The 17,582-nt window shown below is 63.9% G+C and overlaps 1 protein-coding gene across 1 annotated transcript in view; it reads right to left on the bottom strand.

Moving 5' to 3' along the window:
* CACNA1A (calcium voltage-gated channel subunit alpha1 A) overlaps nucleotides 1-17,582 on the bottom strand; it is a 57,278-nt gene that overhangs the window by 14,072 nt on the left and 25,624 nt on the right. Inside the window, exons 17-37 of the mRNA XM_069881532.1 lie at nucleotides 17,405-17,522; nucleotides 17,230-17,297; nucleotides 16,982-17,088; nucleotides 14,925-15,644; nucleotides 12,957-13,336; nucleotides 11,697-11,838; nucleotides 10,349-10,478; nucleotides 9,581-9,640; nucleotides 9,362-9,468; nucleotides 7,546-7,645; nucleotides 7,297-7,457; nucleotides 7,088-7,228; nucleotides 6,318-6,519; nucleotides 6,055-6,219; nucleotides 4,938-5,048; nucleotides 4,235-4,318; nucleotides 4,020-4,136; nucleotides 3,839-3,904; nucleotides 3,639-3,739; nucleotides 2,305-2,455; nucleotides 2,094-2,221 (exon numbers count right to left, since the gene is read on the bottom strand). Coding sequence (XP_069737633.1) covers nucleotides 2,094-2,221; nucleotides 2,305-2,455; nucleotides 3,639-3,739; nucleotides 3,839-3,904; nucleotides 4,020-4,136; nucleotides 4,235-4,318; nucleotides 4,938-5,048; nucleotides 6,055-6,219; nucleotides 6,318-6,519; nucleotides 7,088-7,228; nucleotides 7,297-7,457; nucleotides 7,546-7,645; nucleotides 9,362-9,468; nucleotides 9,581-9,640; nucleotides 10,349-10,478; nucleotides 11,697-11,838; nucleotides 12,957-13,336; nucleotides 14,925-15,644; nucleotides 16,982-17,088; nucleotides 17,230-17,297; nucleotides 17,405-17,522 — 3,359 coding nt within the window. The remainder of the gene's footprint in view (nucleotides 1-2,093; nucleotides 2,222-2,304; nucleotides 2,456-3,638; nucleotides 3,740-3,838; nucleotides 3,905-4,019; nucleotides 4,137-4,234; nucleotides 4,319-4,937; nucleotides 5,049-6,054; nucleotides 6,220-6,317; nucleotides 6,520-7,087; nucleotides 7,229-7,296; nucleotides 7,458-7,545; nucleotides 7,646-9,361; nucleotides 9,469-9,580; nucleotides 9,641-10,348; nucleotides 10,479-11,696; nucleotides 11,839-12,956; nucleotides 13,337-14,924; nucleotides 15,645-16,981; nucleotides 17,089-17,229; nucleotides 17,298-17,404; nucleotides 17,523-17,582) is intronic.

Here is a 17,582-nt window from a genome sequence, read left to right as displayed (position 1 = left end):
TGGGAAATGGGGAAACTGAGGCATGAGGAGGGGAAACTGAGGCACGGGGAGGCTGGGAAATAGGGAAACTGAGGCACAGGGCGGGCGCTGAGGCATGGGGAGGGGAAACTGAGGCATGGGGAGGCTGGGAAATAGGGAAACTGAGGCACGAGGTTGGGGAAAACTGAGGCATGGAGAGGCTGGGAAATAGGGAAACTGAGGCACGGGGTGACTGGGAAATAGGGAAACTGAGGCATAGGGAGGGGAAACTGAGGCACGAGGAGGCTGGGAAATAGGGAAACTGAGGCATGGGGAGACTGGGAAATGGGGAAACAGGCATGGGGAGGCTGGGAAATAGGGAAACTGAGGCACGGGGAGACTGGGAAATGGGGAAACAGGCATGGGGAGACTGGGAAATAGGGAAACTGAGGCATGAGGAGGGGAAACTGAGGCACGGGGAGGCTGGGAAATAGGGAAACTGAGGCACAGGAGGGGCGCTGAGGCATGTGGAGGGGAAACTGAGGCACAGGGAGACTGGGAAATAGGGAAACTGAGGCATGGGGAGGGGAAACTGAGGCATGGAGAGGCTGGGAAATAGGGAAACTGAGGCATGGAGAGGCTGGGAAATAGGGAAACTGAGGCATGGGGAAACTGGGAAATGGGGAAACTGAGGCACAGGGGAGACAGAGGCACGGGGTGGGGATGAGGCATGTGGAGGGGAAACTGAGGCACAGGGAGGCTGGGAAATAGGGAAACTGAGGCATGAGGAGGGGAAAACTGAGGCATGGAGAGGCTGAGGCACAGGGGAAACTGAGGCACAGGGTGGGGATGGGGCATGTGGAGGGGCAACTGAGGCACAGGGAGACTGAGGAACTGGGGAAACTGAGGCACGAGGTGGGGGAAACTGAGGCATGGGGGGACAGGGTAACTGAGGGATGGGGGGGAAGCAAAGGGTCAGGAAGCCAAGGAACAGGGAAACTGAGGCACGGAGGAACCAGGGAAGCTGAGGCACGAGGCCAGCAGAGGGGATGAGAAACCAAGGAGCAGGGAAACTGAGGCACCAGAGGAACCAGGGAAACTGAGGCACGGGGGGAAACTGAGGCACAGGGGAAACCAAGGAACTGGGGAAACTGAGGCACGGGGGGAAACTGAGGCACGGGGGCCTGGGGAGGAGCAGGTTTGGGGCTCATCCAGCCCGGTGCTGAGCTGGGGTTTGGCAGCACTGGGGGGGGGGGTGTCTCTGGGGGGGGGGGTTGTGGGGAGCCACCCTCCGGCTGCAGCCCTGCTGGTCCCAGTATGGACCAGTTTGGGGAGCTGGGCCCCCTTTTTCGGGGAGCTGGGCCCCTTTTTGGGGGGAGGAAGGAGCTGGGGAGCTCCCCTGGGGGGGGGTCACAGAACCTGGGGGGGTGTCAGGACCTGGGGACACCCCCTGGTGGGGGGCAGAGAACCTGGGGAGGGGGGGGGTCAGGTCCTGGGGGGGTCACAGAGCTTCGGGGGGGGGGGGGTGTCAGGACCTGGAGACATCCCCTGGGGGGGGGCACTGAATCTAGAGGAGGGGGTCAGGTCCTGGGGACACCCCCTTGGGGGGGGTCACAGACCCGGGGGGGGGGCACAGAACCTGGAGGAGGGGTTCAGGACTTGGGGACAACCCCTGGGGGGGGTCACAGACCCTGAGGGGGGGGGTCAGGACCTGGAGGAGGGGGCGTCAGGACTTGGGGACACCCCCGGGGGGGGGTCACAGACCCTGAGGGGGGGGGGTCAGGACCTGGAGGGGGGGTGTCAGGACCAGGGGACTGATCCTAGGGGGGGGTCACAGACCCTGGGCTGGGGGGCACACCCCCCCCCCCACAAGGTGCCACCCCTCGGGGGGGGCTTTTTTCCTTTCGAGGACCCTATCGGGGGGGCTTTTCCCCCCCCACTTCCCGCGCCCCCCCAGCTCAATTCAGTGATGGAGGAGGAGGAGGAGGAGGAGGAGGAAGAGGGGGGGGTCACCATCCCTTGGGGGTGTCTCTTTTATTTTTTCCTTTTTTTTTTTTGTGTGTGTGTCCCCCCCCAAAACCCACCCGGGGGGGGGTCAAAGGGGGGGTCTGGGGTGTTGGGGGGGGGTCTCTTACCAGGCAGCGGGGTCGTACTCAGCCCAGACGCGGACGTACTCGTCCAGGTGATGTGGCCCCAGGATGGAGGAATCGCGCGTCAGGTACTCGAAATTATCCATGATGACGGCCACGAAGAGGTTCAGCATCTTGGAAAGGGGGGGGGGGGGCTCCATCAGAAAGGGGGTTCCGACCCCCCCGAAATAAAAAAAAAACCCTCCTAGGGTCTTACCAGGAAGGAGCAGAGGAAGATGAAGGAGACGAAGTAGAAGTAAGCGAACTCGTTGCCGCATTCGTCCTCCTTGATCCCCGAGTTCTGGTCGCAGGGCTTCCCGCTCAGGCACGACAACATGATCTCGTGCCACGCCTCGCCCGTGGCGCTCCTGGGGGGGGACAGGGGTCACCTGGGGGGGGACACCCCGAAAAAAGGGGAGGGGGGGCAGTGGGGAGGAGCTGGAGGGCACTGGGAACCCCCAGTTGGTGATGGGAGCGTGATGGAGGGATGCGCTGGGTACCAAAGGGGGCGTCAGGTGGGGAGGGGGGCACCAAAGGGAGGAATTTGGGGGGACAGCAAGGAGGGGGGGGACACCAAGGAGGGGGCGGGACACCAAGGAGGGGGGGACACCCCGAAAAAAGGGGAGGGGGGGCAGTGGGGAGGAGCTGGAGGGCACTGGGAACCCCCAGTTGGTGATGGGAGCGTGATGGAGGGATGCGCTGGGTACCAAAGGGGGCGTCAGGTGGGGAGGGGGGCACCAAAGGGAGGAATTTGGGGGGACAGCAAGGAGGGGGGGGGACACCAAGAGTTGGGGAGACAACCCAAAAAGGAAGGGGGGGCAGTGGGGAGGAGCTGGAGGGCTCTGGGAACCCCCAGTTGGTGATGGGAGCGTGATGGAGGGATGCGCTGGGTACCAAAGGTGGTAGTGGTTCTCTATGCTGGGGACACTGGTGTGGCACTGGGTAGCCCAGGTGGCACTAGGACCACACTGGGGGGACACTGGGTGGCACTAGGTACGCCAGGTGGCACTGGGACCACACTGGGGGGACACTGGGTGGCACTGGGTACCCTAGGTGGCACTGGGACCTCACTGATGTGGCACTGGGTGGCACTGGCTACCCCACTGATGTGGCACTGGGTGGCACTGGCTACCCCAGGTGGCACTGGGACCGCACTGGGGTGACACTGGGGTGGCACTGGCTACTCCAGGTGGCACTGGGACCACACTGGGGGGACACTGGCTGGCACTGGGACCTCACTGATGTGGCACTGGGTGGCACTGGGTACCCTAGGTGGCACTGGGACCACACTGGGGGGACACTGGGTGGCACGAGGTACGCCAGGTGGCACTGGGACCTCACTGGGGGGACACTGGCTGGCACTGGGTACCCTGGGTGGCACTGGGACCTCACTGATGTGGCACTGGGTGGCACTGGCTACTCCAGGTGGCACTGGGACCTCACTGATGTGGCACTGAGTGGCACCGGGTACCCCAGGTGGCACTGGGACCGCCCTGGGGGGGTGTCAGCGGGTGTCATCGAGCGTCCCCGGTCCCCGCGCGGCGCACGCACCTGAAGAGCAGCATGAGGGCCTGGAAGAAGGTGCGGAAGTTGTTGTGCTGGGTGATGGCCGACTCGTCATCCTCCTCCTCGATCCCGATGTTCCCGAACACCTGGGGGTCGGGGGGGTGGGGGGGTGAGGGGGGGCTGGAGTGGCTCAGGGGTGATGGGGGGTCCAAGGGGGGGCTGGGAATTGATGGGGGGGGTCTCACCTGCATCCCGATGATGGCGTAGATGAAGAAGAGCATCGCGATGAGCAGGCAGACGTAGGGCAGCGCCTACGGGAAGAACCAGGCTGGTTAACGCGTTCAACACCCCCCCCTCCCCAAGGTGTAGAAATTATTGGGGGGGGGGAGACAGAAGGAGGGTTTAGGGGGGTCTTGGGGGTCACACCTTGAAGGACTGGACGAAGGTCCAGAGCAGGATGCGGATGGTGTAGCCCTGGCGCAGCAGCTTGATGAGCCGCGCGGCGCGGAAGAGCCGCAAGAAGCTGAGGTTGATGAAGTTGTTCTGGGGGGGACACACACACACACACACACGAGAATTGAGTGGGGGGGGGGGGGGGGCGCGGGATGCAGCCCCCCCAGGTCCCAGCGGAGCCCACGTACCCCGAACTCCGTCACCAGGATGTCCGTGATGCTGCCCAGCACCGTCACGAAGTCGAAGATGTTCCAGGCGTCGCGGAAATAATTCTGGGGAGGGAAGGGGACGGGGGACACCGGGCAGCGGGATGGGATCCCAGTTACCCGTGCACCAGCTCCCAGTTACCTGCACACCAGCTCCCAGCATCCCAGTTACCCAGGTACCAGCTCCCAGCATCCCAGTTACCCCCATATCAGGTCTCCCAGCATCCCAGTTACCCCCATATCAGGTCTCCCAGCATCCCAGTTACCCCCACATGGGATCTCCCAGCATCCCAGTTCCCCAGGTACCGGCTCCCAGCATCCCAGTTACCCCCACATCAGATCTCCCAGCATCCCAGCTACCCAGGTACCAGCTCCCAGCATCCCAGTTACCCCCACATGGGATCTCCCAGCATCCCAGTTACCCCCACATCAGATCTCCCAGCACCCCAGTTACCCAGGTACCGGCTCCCAGCATCCCAGTTACCCCCATATCAGGTCTCCCAGCATCCCAGTTCCCCAGGTACCGGCTCCCAGCATCCCAGTTCCCCCCACATGGGATCTCCCAGCATCCCAGTTCCCCGTGCACTGGGTTCCGAGTTCCCACGCTCCTGGGATCCTGCCGGTGCTGGGTGCCCCACGGTTCCCAGTGTTCCCAGTGCTCCCAGTGCCCGTTCCCGGCGCGTACCAGGACGCCGAAGGCCATGATCTTCAGGAGACACTCGAGGGAGAAGAGGGAGGTGAAGACGTTGTTGAACATCTTGAGGACGTACTCGTAGGTGTCTGACGCGTCGTAGAACTGGGGGGACAGGACGGAGACGGAGATGGGATGGATCCAGGAGGACAGGGATGGATCCAGGGGGACAGGGGGGATCCAGGAGGACAGGGATGGATCCAGGGTGACGGGATGGATCCAGGAGGACAGGGATGGATCCAGGGGACAGGGATGGATCCAAGAGGACAGGATGGATCCAGGAGAACAGGATGGATCCAGGGGTCAGGATGCAGCCAGGAGAACAGGATGGATCCAGGGGAGAGGGATGGATCTAGGGGGACAGGAGGGATCCAGGAGGACATGGATGGATCCAGGAGGACAGGAGGGATCCAGGAGGACAGAAAGGATTCAGGGGATAGGGAGGGAGCCAGGTATGGGTCAGAACCAGGAGGACAGGAGGGATCCAGGAGGATGGGGATGAAGCTAGGGATGGGATGGATCCAGGAGGACAGGGATGGATCCAGGGGGACATGGATGGATCCAGGAGGACAGGGATGGATCCAGGGGGACAGGGATGGATCACACGGGACAGGGATGGATCCAGGAGGATGGGGATGGAGCTAGAGATGGGATGGATCCAGGAGGACAGGATGGATCCAGGAGGACAGGGATGGGTCCAAGGGGACAGAGATGGGTCCAGGGGGACATGGATGGATCCAGGAGGACAGGGATGGATCCAGGGGGACGTGGATGGATCCAGGAGGACAGGGATGTAGCCAGAGGGACAGGGATGGATCCCAGGGGACAGGGACAGATCCAGGAGGATGGGGATGGAGCTAGGGATGGGATGGATCCAGGAGGACAGGGACGGATCCAGGAGGATGGGGATGGATCCAGGAGGACAGGGACGGGTCCAGGGGGACCGAGATGGATCCAGGGATGGGATGGATCCAGGAGGACAGGGATGGGGAACAGGACAAAGTGCCAGAGCAGCTGGAGCAGCCCCAGGACACCGGGCGCAGGGGACCCCTGTGGGGGCAAGGCAGACCTAGAGGGGCTCCCCGAGCCCCCCTGGCCCCTTGCCGCTCACCTTCATCATGAGGACGATGGTGTTGAGGGCGATCATGGCCATGATGGTGTATTCGAAGGGCGGTGACACCACGAACTGCCACATGCGGTACTGGAAGCTCTGCCGGTTCTGCGGCATGTGCCGCGTCAGGGGTTTGGCGCTGATGGCAAAGTCGATGCAGGCTCTCTGGGGGGTGGGGGGGGGACACGCTGAGGGTCACCGAACCACCCCCAACCCGACCCCGAAGGTCCCCAAAAGTCATCGGGGTTGCACAGAGGCGGCACCTCGTTCTTCTCCAGGCTGTACTCCTCCATCATCTTGTCCCCCTGCTCCTGGAAGGTGATGATGATCAAGGCCACGAAGATGTTGACGAAGAAGAAGGGGAAGACGACGAAGTAAACAACGTAGAAGATGGACATCTCCATGCGGTAGCCGGGGCTCGGGCCCTGGTTCTCGTAGGTGGCGTCCACCGAGTGCTTGAGGACCCTGCAAGAGGGACAAGGGTGGGGGTCATAGAATCACAGAATCATGGAATCACCAGGTTGGGAAGGACCCACCGGATCATGGAGTCCAACCATCCCCATCAATCACCAACCCACGTCCCTCAGCACCTCGTCCACCCGGCCCTTCAACCCCTCCAGGGCAGGGGACTCAACCCCCTCCCTGTCCCAGTGACCAATAACCCTTCCCATGAAGAAGTTCTTGATGTCCCATCCTGAGCCTCCCCTGGTGGAGCTCGAGGCCGTTCCCTCTCGGCCTGGCCCCTGGCCCTGGGGAGAAGAGCCCAGCTCCCTCCTCTCCACCAGCTCCTTGCAGGGAAAGAGCAAGGAGGTCTCCCCTCAGGCTCCTCTTCTCCAGGCTGAACCCCCCCAGCTCTCTCAGCCGCTCCTCTTCTCCTCCAGCCCCCTCCCCAGCTTCGTTGCTCTTCTCTGCACTCGCTCCAGAGCCTCCACATCCTCCTGGTGGGGAGGGACCCCCGAACCGACCCCCGGAGTCGAGAAGCGCTCTCACCCGTGCCGAGTACAGCGTCCCCATCCCATCCCCGCGCCCTTACTGCGGCCACCCCTCTCCGGTGGAGACGGTGAAGAGGGTGAGCAGCGCCCAGAGGACGTTGTCGTAGTGGAAGTCGAACTTCTTCCACTCCCGCCTCTGCGCCTTCACCTCGTTGTCCTTCTCGTAGACCAGGTACTCGCCCCTGGGAGGGGAGGGGGCGGTGGGACAGGGCTGGGGGGCTGGGGGGACCCCCGCCCGGCCGGGCCGTACCTGCAGTCCTTCTCGAACTCCTTGGACTCGTCGGTGCAGTAGAAGAACTTGCCCTTGAAGAGCTGGACGGCCACCACGGCGAAGATGAACATGAAGAGCATGTAGACGATGAGGATGTTGAGGACGTTCTTCAGGGAGTTCACCACGCAGTCGAAGACGGCCTGGGGATGGGGAGGGGGGGTCAGAACCATCTAGGACCCACCCCCCCAACCCCCTCCAGCCCCCTTCCCCAATCACCCCCTTGCCCACCTTGAGCTTGGGCAACCTCTTGATGGTCTTGAGGGGCCGGAGGACGCGGAGGACGCGGAGGGACTTGATGGTGTTGATGTCCTTGCCCTTGCTGCTGCCGCTGGTGGGGGCGCACGGGGAGACGTGAGACCCCCCCCCCCTCCAAGAACGGCGGCTTGGGACCCCCCCCCCCCGGCAGGATGACGGCTGGATCCATCCCTTCCATCCCTTCTTCTCCCCAGGATGATGCTCCCCTTGGGCTGAGGTCCCCTCCCAACTCATCACACCCCGTGGCCCCATCCCTGAGGCTGCTTTGGGAGGGAGAGGAGGAGGAAGAGGAGGAGGAAGAAGAAGAGGAGGAGGAGGAAGACAGGAAGGGTTTGAGGGAAGAGCGAGGCACGACCATGAGCACGAGGAGAGCACGAGGACGGAGACGAAGGCAGAAAGACTTTACCGTGAGCTGCTCCTGCGGCGGAGGCAGAGGAAGGGGAGAGACAAGGCAGGGTGAGAGCCCGACCCCCCCCTCCCCGCGACCCCCCGGCCCCTTCCCAGTGGGAAACTGGGCGAGACTGGGAGAGAGCCCGGCTGCTCCGCGTTTACTCGCCCCTCGCTCGAGGGGGGGGCTCAGTTTCTCGGGGTGGGGGGGCGCTCACCTCTACCTGGGGGGGGCTCAGTTTCTTGGAGGATGCTCAGGCTTGGCTTTAAGGGTGCTTGGCTACCATGGGGGGGGCTCAGCTACTCGAGGGATGCTCACCCCTTACTCTAAGGATGCTCATCCCTTACTCTAAGGATGCTCATCCTGTGCTTTAAGGGTGCTCAACAACTCAAGGGGGGCTCAGCTGCTCGGGGGAAACTCCCCCTTTACTCTGGAGCTGCTCCCCCTTTACTCTGGGGTCCCCCCTTTACTCTGAGGCTGCTCCTCCTTTACTCTGGAGCTGCTCCCCCTTTACTCAGGGGTCCCCCCTTTACTCTGAGGCTGCTCCTCCTTTACTCTAGTGCTGCTCCTCCTTTATTCTGGGGTCTCTCCTTTACTCAGGGGCTGCTCCCCCTTTACTCAGGGGTCCCCCTTTTACTCCAGAGCTGCTCCCCCTTTACTCATGGGTCCTCCCTTTACTCTGAGGCTGCTCCCCCTTTACTCAGGGGTCCCCCCTTTACTCTGAGGCTGCTCTCCTATTACTCTAACACCACTCCCCCTATATTCTGGGGTCTCTCCTTTACTCAGGGGCTGCTCCCCCTTTACTCTAGAGCTGCTCCCCCTTTACTCTGTGATCCCCCCCTTTACTCTGGGGCTGCTCTCCTTTTACTCTAACACTACTCCCCCTTTATTCTGGGGTCCCCCCTTTACTCCAGAGCTGCTCCCCCTTTACTCAGGGGTCCCCCCTTTACTCTGAGGCTGCTCCTCCTTCACTCTAGAGCTGCTCCTCCTTTACTCAGGGGTCCCCCCTTTACTCTGGGGCTGCTCCCCCTTTACTCAGGGGTCCCCCCTTTACTCCAGAGCTGCTCCCCCTTTACTCAGGGGTCCTCCCTTTACTCTGAGGCTGCTCCCCCTTTACTCTGGGATCCCCCCTTTGCTCTGGGGTCCCCCCCCCTTTACTCTGGGGTGTCCCGTCCCCCCACCCCGGGACCTGCTCCTGCTCGGGGAGGGTGCCGGGAGGACAGAGCGCGGTGGCAAGCAGCCGAGGACGGACGGACGGACGGACGGCAAGCGACACGGCAGAGCACGGACAGACGGACGGACAGCTGAGCGGCTGCACTGGGAGGCACTGGGAGAGGTAAAACCCCTCCCTGGTGGGTGTTTTTTTTTTGGGGGGGGGGGACACCCCTCTTTTCGACTCACGTGAAGGCGAAGGCGACGAGCGCCCCGCTGACCACGATGAAGTCCAGGATGTTCCAGAGGTCGCGGAAATAGGCACCTTGGTGAAGCACCAGCCCCAAATCCACCATCTGGGGGGGGGGGGGGTTAAGGGGGGGTGAGGGGGGGCTGGGGGGGCCCGGGGAGGTGGGGGGGTGGGGTGTGGGGGACACCCCCCACCTCACAGAGCCTCCTGTCCCTCACCTTGATCACCATCTCGAAGGTGAAGACCCCCGTGAAGACGTAGTCAAAGTAGCGCAGGACCTGGAGAAGGGAGGGGGGAGAGACTTGGGGACCCCCCCCCCGCCCAGGACACCCTCCCCACTCCCTGGCTGTGGGACCCCCCAACATCCTGGGACCCCCAGGACCCCCAGAACCCCCCAACTCCCTTGCGGTGAGACCCCCCCCAGCACCCCAGAACCCAAAGAACCCCCACATTCTCTGGCTTTGGGACCCCCCAGCACCCCAAGACCCCCCAGGACCCCCCCCCACTCCCTGGCTGTGGGACCCCCCCAACATCCCAGGACCCCCAGGACCCCCAGAACCCCCCAACTCCCTGGCTGTGGGACCCTGCAGCACCCCAGGAGCCCCAAGATGCCCCCCACTCCTTGTCTGTGGGACCCCCCCAGCACCCCAGGACCCCCAGGATGCCCCCCACTCCTTGGCTGTGGGACCCCCCCAGCACCCCAGGACTCCCAGAACCCCCACATTCTCTGGCTTTGGAACCCCCCAACATCCCAGGACCCCCAAAACCCCCACATTCTCTGGCTTTGGAACCCCCCAACATCCCAGGACCCCTCCAGCCCCCCCAAAACTCCTATCACCTCAGACCTGTGCCCCCCCCCCCCAGCACCCTGTGGCCCCCTCCAGCACCTCTCCAGCCACAGGCAGGGTGTCAGGGCATGGGGGGGGGGGTGTCCCCCCATTTCTCGGGGTGTGGGGGGGGGGTTAGGATTTTGGGGGGGGTCTCACGTTGTTGCGGGGGGCGTTGGGCTGCACAGGGTCCTCGGCGGCCAGGGCGATGCTGCTCATGGCGATGACGAGCAGGATGCACATCTCGAAGTAGCGCAGGTTCACGATGTAGTGGCACAGGCGGCGGAACCTTTTTTTTTTGGGGGGGGGGGGGGGGGCAGGTCAGGGGCACCCCCAATTTCCACCACCCCCCCTCCCCGAAACCCTCAAGATCTCCGCAGAACCCCCTCAGCGTCCCTAGAACCTCCAAGCCCCCCCCAAATCCCATAAAGCACCCCCCAGCGCCCCCCAAAGCCCCCCCAGGTCTGCCCCCCCCGAGGCTTTACAGACACCCCCAAGAACCCCAGGACCCCCCCCAAAGCTCCCCAGAACCCCCTCAAGATCCCTAGAACCCCCAAGCCCCAAGGACCCCTCTGCCCCCCAAAATCCCTGGCTCTCCAGAACCCCCCCCAGCATCCCCCAAAGACCTCCAGACCCACCCCAAGCCCCCAGGACCGCCCAGAGCCCCCCAAACCCCCTCCAAGTCCCCCCTAGAACCACCTTAAGGTCCCTAAACCCCTTCCCCAAGCCCCCTGGACCCCCCAAAGCCCCCCAAACCCCCTCCATGTCCCCCCTAGAACTACCTTATAGTCCCTAAACCCCCTCCCCAAGCCCCCGGGACCCCCCAAAGCCCCCCAAAGCTCCTCCAAGACCCCCCTAGAACCACCTTAGGGTCCCTAAACCCCCACCCAAGCCCCCAGGACCCCCCAAACCCCCCCCAAACCCCTCCAAGTCCCCTCTAGAACCACCTTAGGGTCCCTAAACCCCCTTCCCAAGCCCCCAGGACCCCCCAAAGCCCCCAAAGCCCCTCCAAGTCCCCCCTAGAACCACCTTAGGGTCCCTAAACCCCCTCCCCAAGCCCCCAGGACCCCCCAAAGCCCCCCAAAGCCCCTCCAAGTCCCCCCTAGAACCACCTTAGGGTCCCTAAACCCCCTCCCCAAGCCCCCAGGACCCCCCAAAGCCCCCCAAAGCCCCTCCAAGTCCCCCCTAGAACCACCTTAGGGTCCCTAAACCCCCTCCCCAAGCCCCCAGGACCCCCCAAAGCCCCCCAAAACCCCCTCCAAGTCCCCCCTAGAACCACATTAAGGTCCCTAAACACCCCCCCAAGCCCCCAGGGCCCCCCCAAACCTCCTCCAAGTCCCCCCTAGAAGCACCTGAAGGTCCCTAACCCCCCCCAAGCCCCCAGGACCCCCCAAAGCCCCCCAAACCCCCTCCAAGTCCCCCCTAGAACCACCTTAAGGTCCCTAAACCCCCTCCCCAAGCCCCCAGGACCCCCGAGCCCCCCGATTCCCAGCCCCCCCCGGCTCACGGGTTGGTGGTGGAGAGGATGAACATGGAGCTGTAGGGCACCATGGGCTTGGGGCCGTTCTCGTCCCCCCCCTCGCCTTCCTCCTTCTTCTCCTCCTCATCCTCCTTGCGCGGCAGCGGCTCCGGGTTCGCGTTCCTGTTCACTGCGGGGGCGGCCGCATCACTGACCCCCCCCACCCCCACCTCCTCCCAGGACCCCCCAGGACCCCCCTGAACCCCCACAAATCCCCCTGGACCCACTGGATCTCCCTGAACCCCCCCAGACACCCCTGGACCCCCTGAATCCCACCCCAAAAACCCCCAGGACCCACTGGATCTCCCTGAACCCCCCCAGACACCCCTGGACCCCCTGGATCCCACCCCAAAAACCCCCAGGACCCACTGGATCTCCCTGAACCCCCCCCCCCCCCAGACACCCCTGGACCCCCCTAGTTGCCCCTGACACCCCCCCCCGAGCCCCCCCGAGCCCTCCAGGACCCCCTGAATCCCCCTGAACCCCCTCAGACACCCCTGGACCCCCTGGATCCCCCCTTCCCCAAACCCCCAGGACCCCCTCGACCCCCCCCCCGAAGCCCCATAGATCCCCCTGGATCCCCCTGAAGCCCCTGAACACCCCCCCCAAACAGCCCTGGATCCCCCTGACCCCCCCCTTATCCCCCTGGACCCACTGAACACCACCCCCCCAAACCCCCAGGACCCCCTGGATCCCCTTGAATCCCCCAGGACCCCCTGGATCCCCTGATCCCCCCCCCCCAAGCCCCCAAGGACCCCTTGGACCCCCTGAACTCCCCACCCCCAAACCACCCAGGACCCTCTGGATCTCCCTGAACCCCCACAGATCCCCCTGGACCCCCTAAATCCCCCCGCACTCCCCTGAACCCCCCCAGACTCTCTTGAGCCCCCTGAATCCCCCCCCCCCCAAGCCTCCCAGGCCCCCCCGAACCTCTCCCAGATCCCCCTGGACCCCCTGAACCCCCCCAGATGCCGCTAGACCCCCTTGAATCCCCCTTAAACTCCTGAGATCCCCTGGATCCCCTTGAATCCCCCTCCCCAGTCCACCTGCCCCCCCCCCAAAAGACCCTCAACTCCCTGCACCCCCAAACCCCCCATAATCCCCCCGGACCTCCTATATCCCCAGACCCCCCTGGACCCCCCCAAGCACCTCAATTTCCCAGATGCCCCCCTAAACCCCCCCAATAATCCTCCCTCGTCCCCCCCTGCCCCCCCCCCCCCGCCCAGGATTTTGGGGTCCCCCCCCTACCTTGGACCAGGGCTCCGGGGGGGGGTGGGGGCAGAGGGGGGGGGATCTCCACCGCCGTGTGCTCCGGCTTCGTCCCCCCCTTTCCGGGCTCGTTGGGGACCCCGGGGTTGGGGCCCCCCGGGGCGGGGGTCGGGTTTGGGGGGGTGGTGGTGGCGGCGGCGGTGGGGGGGGGTCGGCGGGGAGGGGGTCCTCCCCCGGGGGGGCAGGCGGTGTGGTTGCCCACGGCGGGGGGCGCGGGGGGCTCGCCCGTGGCCAGCTTGTTGTTCTTGATGTTGTCGATGGCCTCGGCCACGGGGGGGTCGCGGCGCCCCAAGTCCTGCTGGATGGGGCGCGTGGTGGAGAGCGTGGGGCCCGCGGGCGCCCCGGGGGGCTGGGGGTCCCTGGGGGAGCAGAGGGGAAAGGTGGGGGGGGGGTCAGCTAGGAGAACACACCCCCCCATGGTACCCAGGGGTCCCACATCCCTGCGGGTCCCGTCAAACCCAAGGGGTCCCCCCAGCTCCATGGGGTCCCACCAACCTCATGGGGTCCCATCAACCTCACAGGATCCCATCAACCTCTTGGGGTCCCATCAACCCTATGGGGGTCCCATCTAGCTCTTTGGTGTCCCCTCAACCTCTTTGGGATCTCATCAACCTCACAGGGTCCCACCAACCTCATAGGGTCTCATCAACCTCATGGGGTCCCACCAACCTCATGGGGTCTCATCAACCTCTTGGGGTCTCATCAACCTCCCGGGGTCCCATCGACCCTCTAGGGGTCCAATTGACCCTATAGGGGTCCTATAAACCTCATGGGGTCCCCTCAACCTCTTGTGGGTCCCATCAACCCTATGGGGGTCCCGTCAACCTCTTGGGGTCCCAGGAGTCCTAGCAGGGGTCCTATCAGCCCCAGTTGGTCCTACCAACCTCATGGGGTCTCATCAACCTCCCAGGGTCCCATCAACCCTCTAGGGGTCCAATTGACCCTATAGGGGTCCTATAAACCTCATGGGGTCCCATCAACCCTATGGGGGTCTCATCTACCTCTTTGGGGTCCCATCTACCTCTTTGGGGTCCTATCAACCTCTTTGGGGTCCCATCAACCTCACAGGGTCCCATCTACCTCTTTGGGGTCCCATCAACCTCTTGAGGTCCCATCAACCCTATGGGGGTCCCATCTACCTCTTTGGGGTTCCATCAACCCTATGGGGGTCCCACCAACCCTACGGGGGTCCCATCAACCCTACAGGTGTCCCATCAGCCTCATGGGGTCCCATCAACCCTATAAGGGTCCCATCAACCTTAGAGGGGTCTCACCAAGTCAAGGGGGTCCCACCAACCTCAGGGGAGTCCCATCAACCTTAGAGATGTCTCCCCAGCGCAATGGGGTCCCACCAAGACAAGGGGGTCCCACCAACACTAGGGGGTTCCACTAACCCTAGGGGGTCCCATCAACCTCAGGGGGTCCCATCAACCTCAGAGGGGTCTCCCCAAGACAATGAGGTCCCAGCAAGACAAGGGGGTCCTATCAACCTTAGAGATGTCTCCCCAACGCAAGGGGGTCCCACCAAGACAAGGGGGTCCCACCAACACTAGGGGGTTCCACTAACCCTAGGGGGTCCCACCAACCTTTGAGGGGTCTTCCCAAGTCAAGGGGGTCTCCCCAAGACAAGAGGGGTCCCATCAACCATAGAGGGGTCTCCCCAAGACGAGTGGGTCCCACTAACCCTAGGGGGTCCCACCAACTTTCAAGGGGTCTCCCCAAGACAAGAGGGGTCCCATCAACCATAGAGGGGTCTCCCCAAGACGAGTGGGTCCCACTAACCCTAGGGGGTCCCACCAACTTTCAAGGGGTCTCCCCAAGACAAGAGGGGTCCCATCAACCATAGAGGGGTCTCCCCAAGACGAGTGGGTCCCACTAACCCTAGGGGGTCCCACCACCACAAGGGGGTCCCACCAACTTCGAAGGATGTCCCACCAGCGCTCTCACCTCCTCCGCCGGTGCCGCCTCTCCTTGTCGTCCCTCTTGCCGTCGCCATCGTAGGCGCCGGGTGTGCCGTGCCGATGCCGCCGCCGCCTCTCGCCATCCCCGTGCTCCCCGTCCCCCTCTCCCCGCGCCGTCCGGCCTCCGTCCCGGTGCCGCGGCCGCCGCTCGGGCCTCGCGCCCTCCTCGCCCTCCTCGGTCGCCCGCCGGTGCGCCCGGTGCCGCCGGTGCTCGCGCTCGCCTTGGGGTGAACCGGCGCGGCCGGCGCGCCCGCCGCCCGCCCGGTGCCTCCGTTCGAGGCCTTTGAGGCGCTCGGCGTCGCCGTAACCGCGCTCCTGGCTGGGGTCGCGCTCGGGCTCGCGGCTGCTGCTGCGCGGCCGGTGGCCGGCGGGGTCCCCGGCTCGGGGGACCGAGGGGTCCGGGTAGCGCAGTTGCCGGCGCGGCTCGTCGGCGCGGGGTTGGCCGAAGCGGGGATCCGGCTCGCCGGGCCGAGTCTTGTTGGTGTTGTTGTTGCGGTTCTCCTGGGGGTCGACGACCAGCGGGCGGTCCAGGTGGGTCTTCATGTCGGGGCGCAGGTGGCGGGCGTAGGGCACCTTCCAGCGCTCCTCGGGGTCCAGCTCGCTGTAGAGCGCCTCGCGGCTCGCCAGCAGGTTCTGCTTGCGCAGCTCGCTCGTCCGCTGCTCCCACACCGACTTGGAGGCCTTCTGGTTCTTCTGCTGCTCCTTCCTGCGGCGGAGAAACCGCAGCGCGTTGGCGACGGCGGGGAGGCGGCGGGGAGGCAGGGATGGAGCTTGGAGCGGAGCAAAGGATGGAGCTTGGGATGGATCTTGGAGCAGATCAAAGGATGGAGCTTGGGATGGAGCTTGGAGCGGAGCAAAGGATGGAGCCAAGGATGGAGATTGGGATGGAGCTTGGAGCAGATCAAAGGATGGAGCCAAGGATGGGGCTTGGAGCGGATCAAAGGATGGAGCTTGGGATGGAGCCAACAATGGAGCTTGGAGTGGATCAAAGGATGGAGCCGAGGATGGAGCTTGGGATGGAGCTTGGAGCAGATCAAAGGATGGAGCTTGGGATGGAGCTTGGAGCGGAGCAAAGGATGGAGCCAAGGATGGAGATTGGAGCGGAGCAAAGGATGGAGCCGAGGATGGAGCTTGGGATGGATCAAAGGATGGAGCCAAGGATGGAGCTTGGAGCAGATCAAAGGAAGGAGCCAAGGATGGAGCTTGAGATGGAGCCAAGGATGGAGCTTGGAGTGGATCAAAGCAAGGAGCCAAGGATGGAGCTTGAGATGGAGCCAAGGATGGAGCTTGGGATGGGTCCAAGGATGGAGCCTGGGATGGAGCTTGGAGCGGATCAAAGGAAGGAGCCGAGGATGGAGCTTGAGGTGGAGCTTGGAGCGAATCAAAGCATGGAGCTTGGGATGGAGCTTGGAGCGGATCAAAGGATGGAGCTTGGGATGGGCCCAGGGATGGACCTTGGAGTGGATCAAAGGAAGGAGCTGAGGATGGAGCTTGGGATGGAGCTTGGAGCGGATCAAAAGAAGGGGCCAAGGATGGAGCTTGAGATGGAGCCAAGGATGGAGCTTGGAGCGGATCAAAAGAAGGAGCCAAGGATGGAGCTTGAGATGGAGCCAAGGATGGAGCTTGGAGTGGATCAAAGGATGGAGCAGAGGATGGAGCTTGGGATGGAGCTTGGAGCAGATCAAAGGATGGAGCTTGGGATGGGTCCAGGGATGGACCTTGGAGTGGATTAAAGGATGGGGCCAAGGCTGGAGATGTGGATGGAGCTTGGGATGGAGCCAAGGCTGGAGATGTGGATGGAGCTGGGATGGAGCCTGGGATGGAGCCAAGGCTGGAGATGTGGATGGAGCTGGGTTGGAATCAGGATGGAGTCAAGGCTGGAGATGTGGATGGAGCTTGGGATGGAGCCAAGGCTGGAGATGTGGATGGAGCTGGGATGGAGCCAAGGCTGGAGATGTTGATGGAGCTGGGATGGTATCGGGATGGAGCCGAGGCTGGAGATGTTGATGGAGCCAGGATGGCGCTGGTCACCCCACCACTTACAAGGTGACGGACAGGTTGGCTGCGGAGAGCGGGCTGACCTCAGCCACCTCCTTGGCCTTCTGCAGCGCCAGCTTTTGGTTGGCGGCTTCTTCCTCCTCCTGCTCGTCCTGCAAAGCCCCCAGCGCCGTGTCCAGCCCAGCCCCGAGGCCACAGGTGACGGGCACCGCGTCCCCCATCCCATCCCACCCCATCCCATCCCATCCCATCCCATCCCATCCCATCCCATCCCATCCCATCCCATCCCTCACCTTGGTGAGCTCCTGCGCGTTGGCCAGGTTGTCCACCGCGATGGCCAAGAAGACGTTGAGGAGGGTGTCTGGACACCCCGTTAAGGCAAAGCAGGTCCCGGAGCAGCCCCCACCCCAGCCCGGACACCCCACACCCCCCGCAAGGTCCCCCCCCCAACCCCGACTCCGAGAATGCAGTTGCCGAAGAGGGTGAGGACGATGAAGTAGACGGAGAAAACCATCCCCCCCTTGACGCCGCCCTGAGATTTGATCCCGTCGTACATCACCGCGTTCCAGTCTTCGCCCGTCAGGATCTGGGGGAGGAGGCGGAAAGGAGCTGAGGGGGCAGCGAGGACCCCCCCACCCCCCCCAGC

The sequence above is a fragment of the Phaenicophaeus curvirostris genome, unplaced genomic scaffold, assembly GCF_032191515.1.
Source record: "Phaenicophaeus curvirostris isolate KB17595 unplaced genomic scaffold, BPBGC_Pcur_1.0 scaffold_51, whole genome shotgun sequence".
Lineage (NCBI taxonomy): Eukaryota > Metazoa > Chordata > Aves > Cuculiformes > Cuculidae > Phaenicophaeus > Phaenicophaeus curvirostris.
This window is presented reverse-complemented; position numbering and strand designations above follow the sequence as displayed.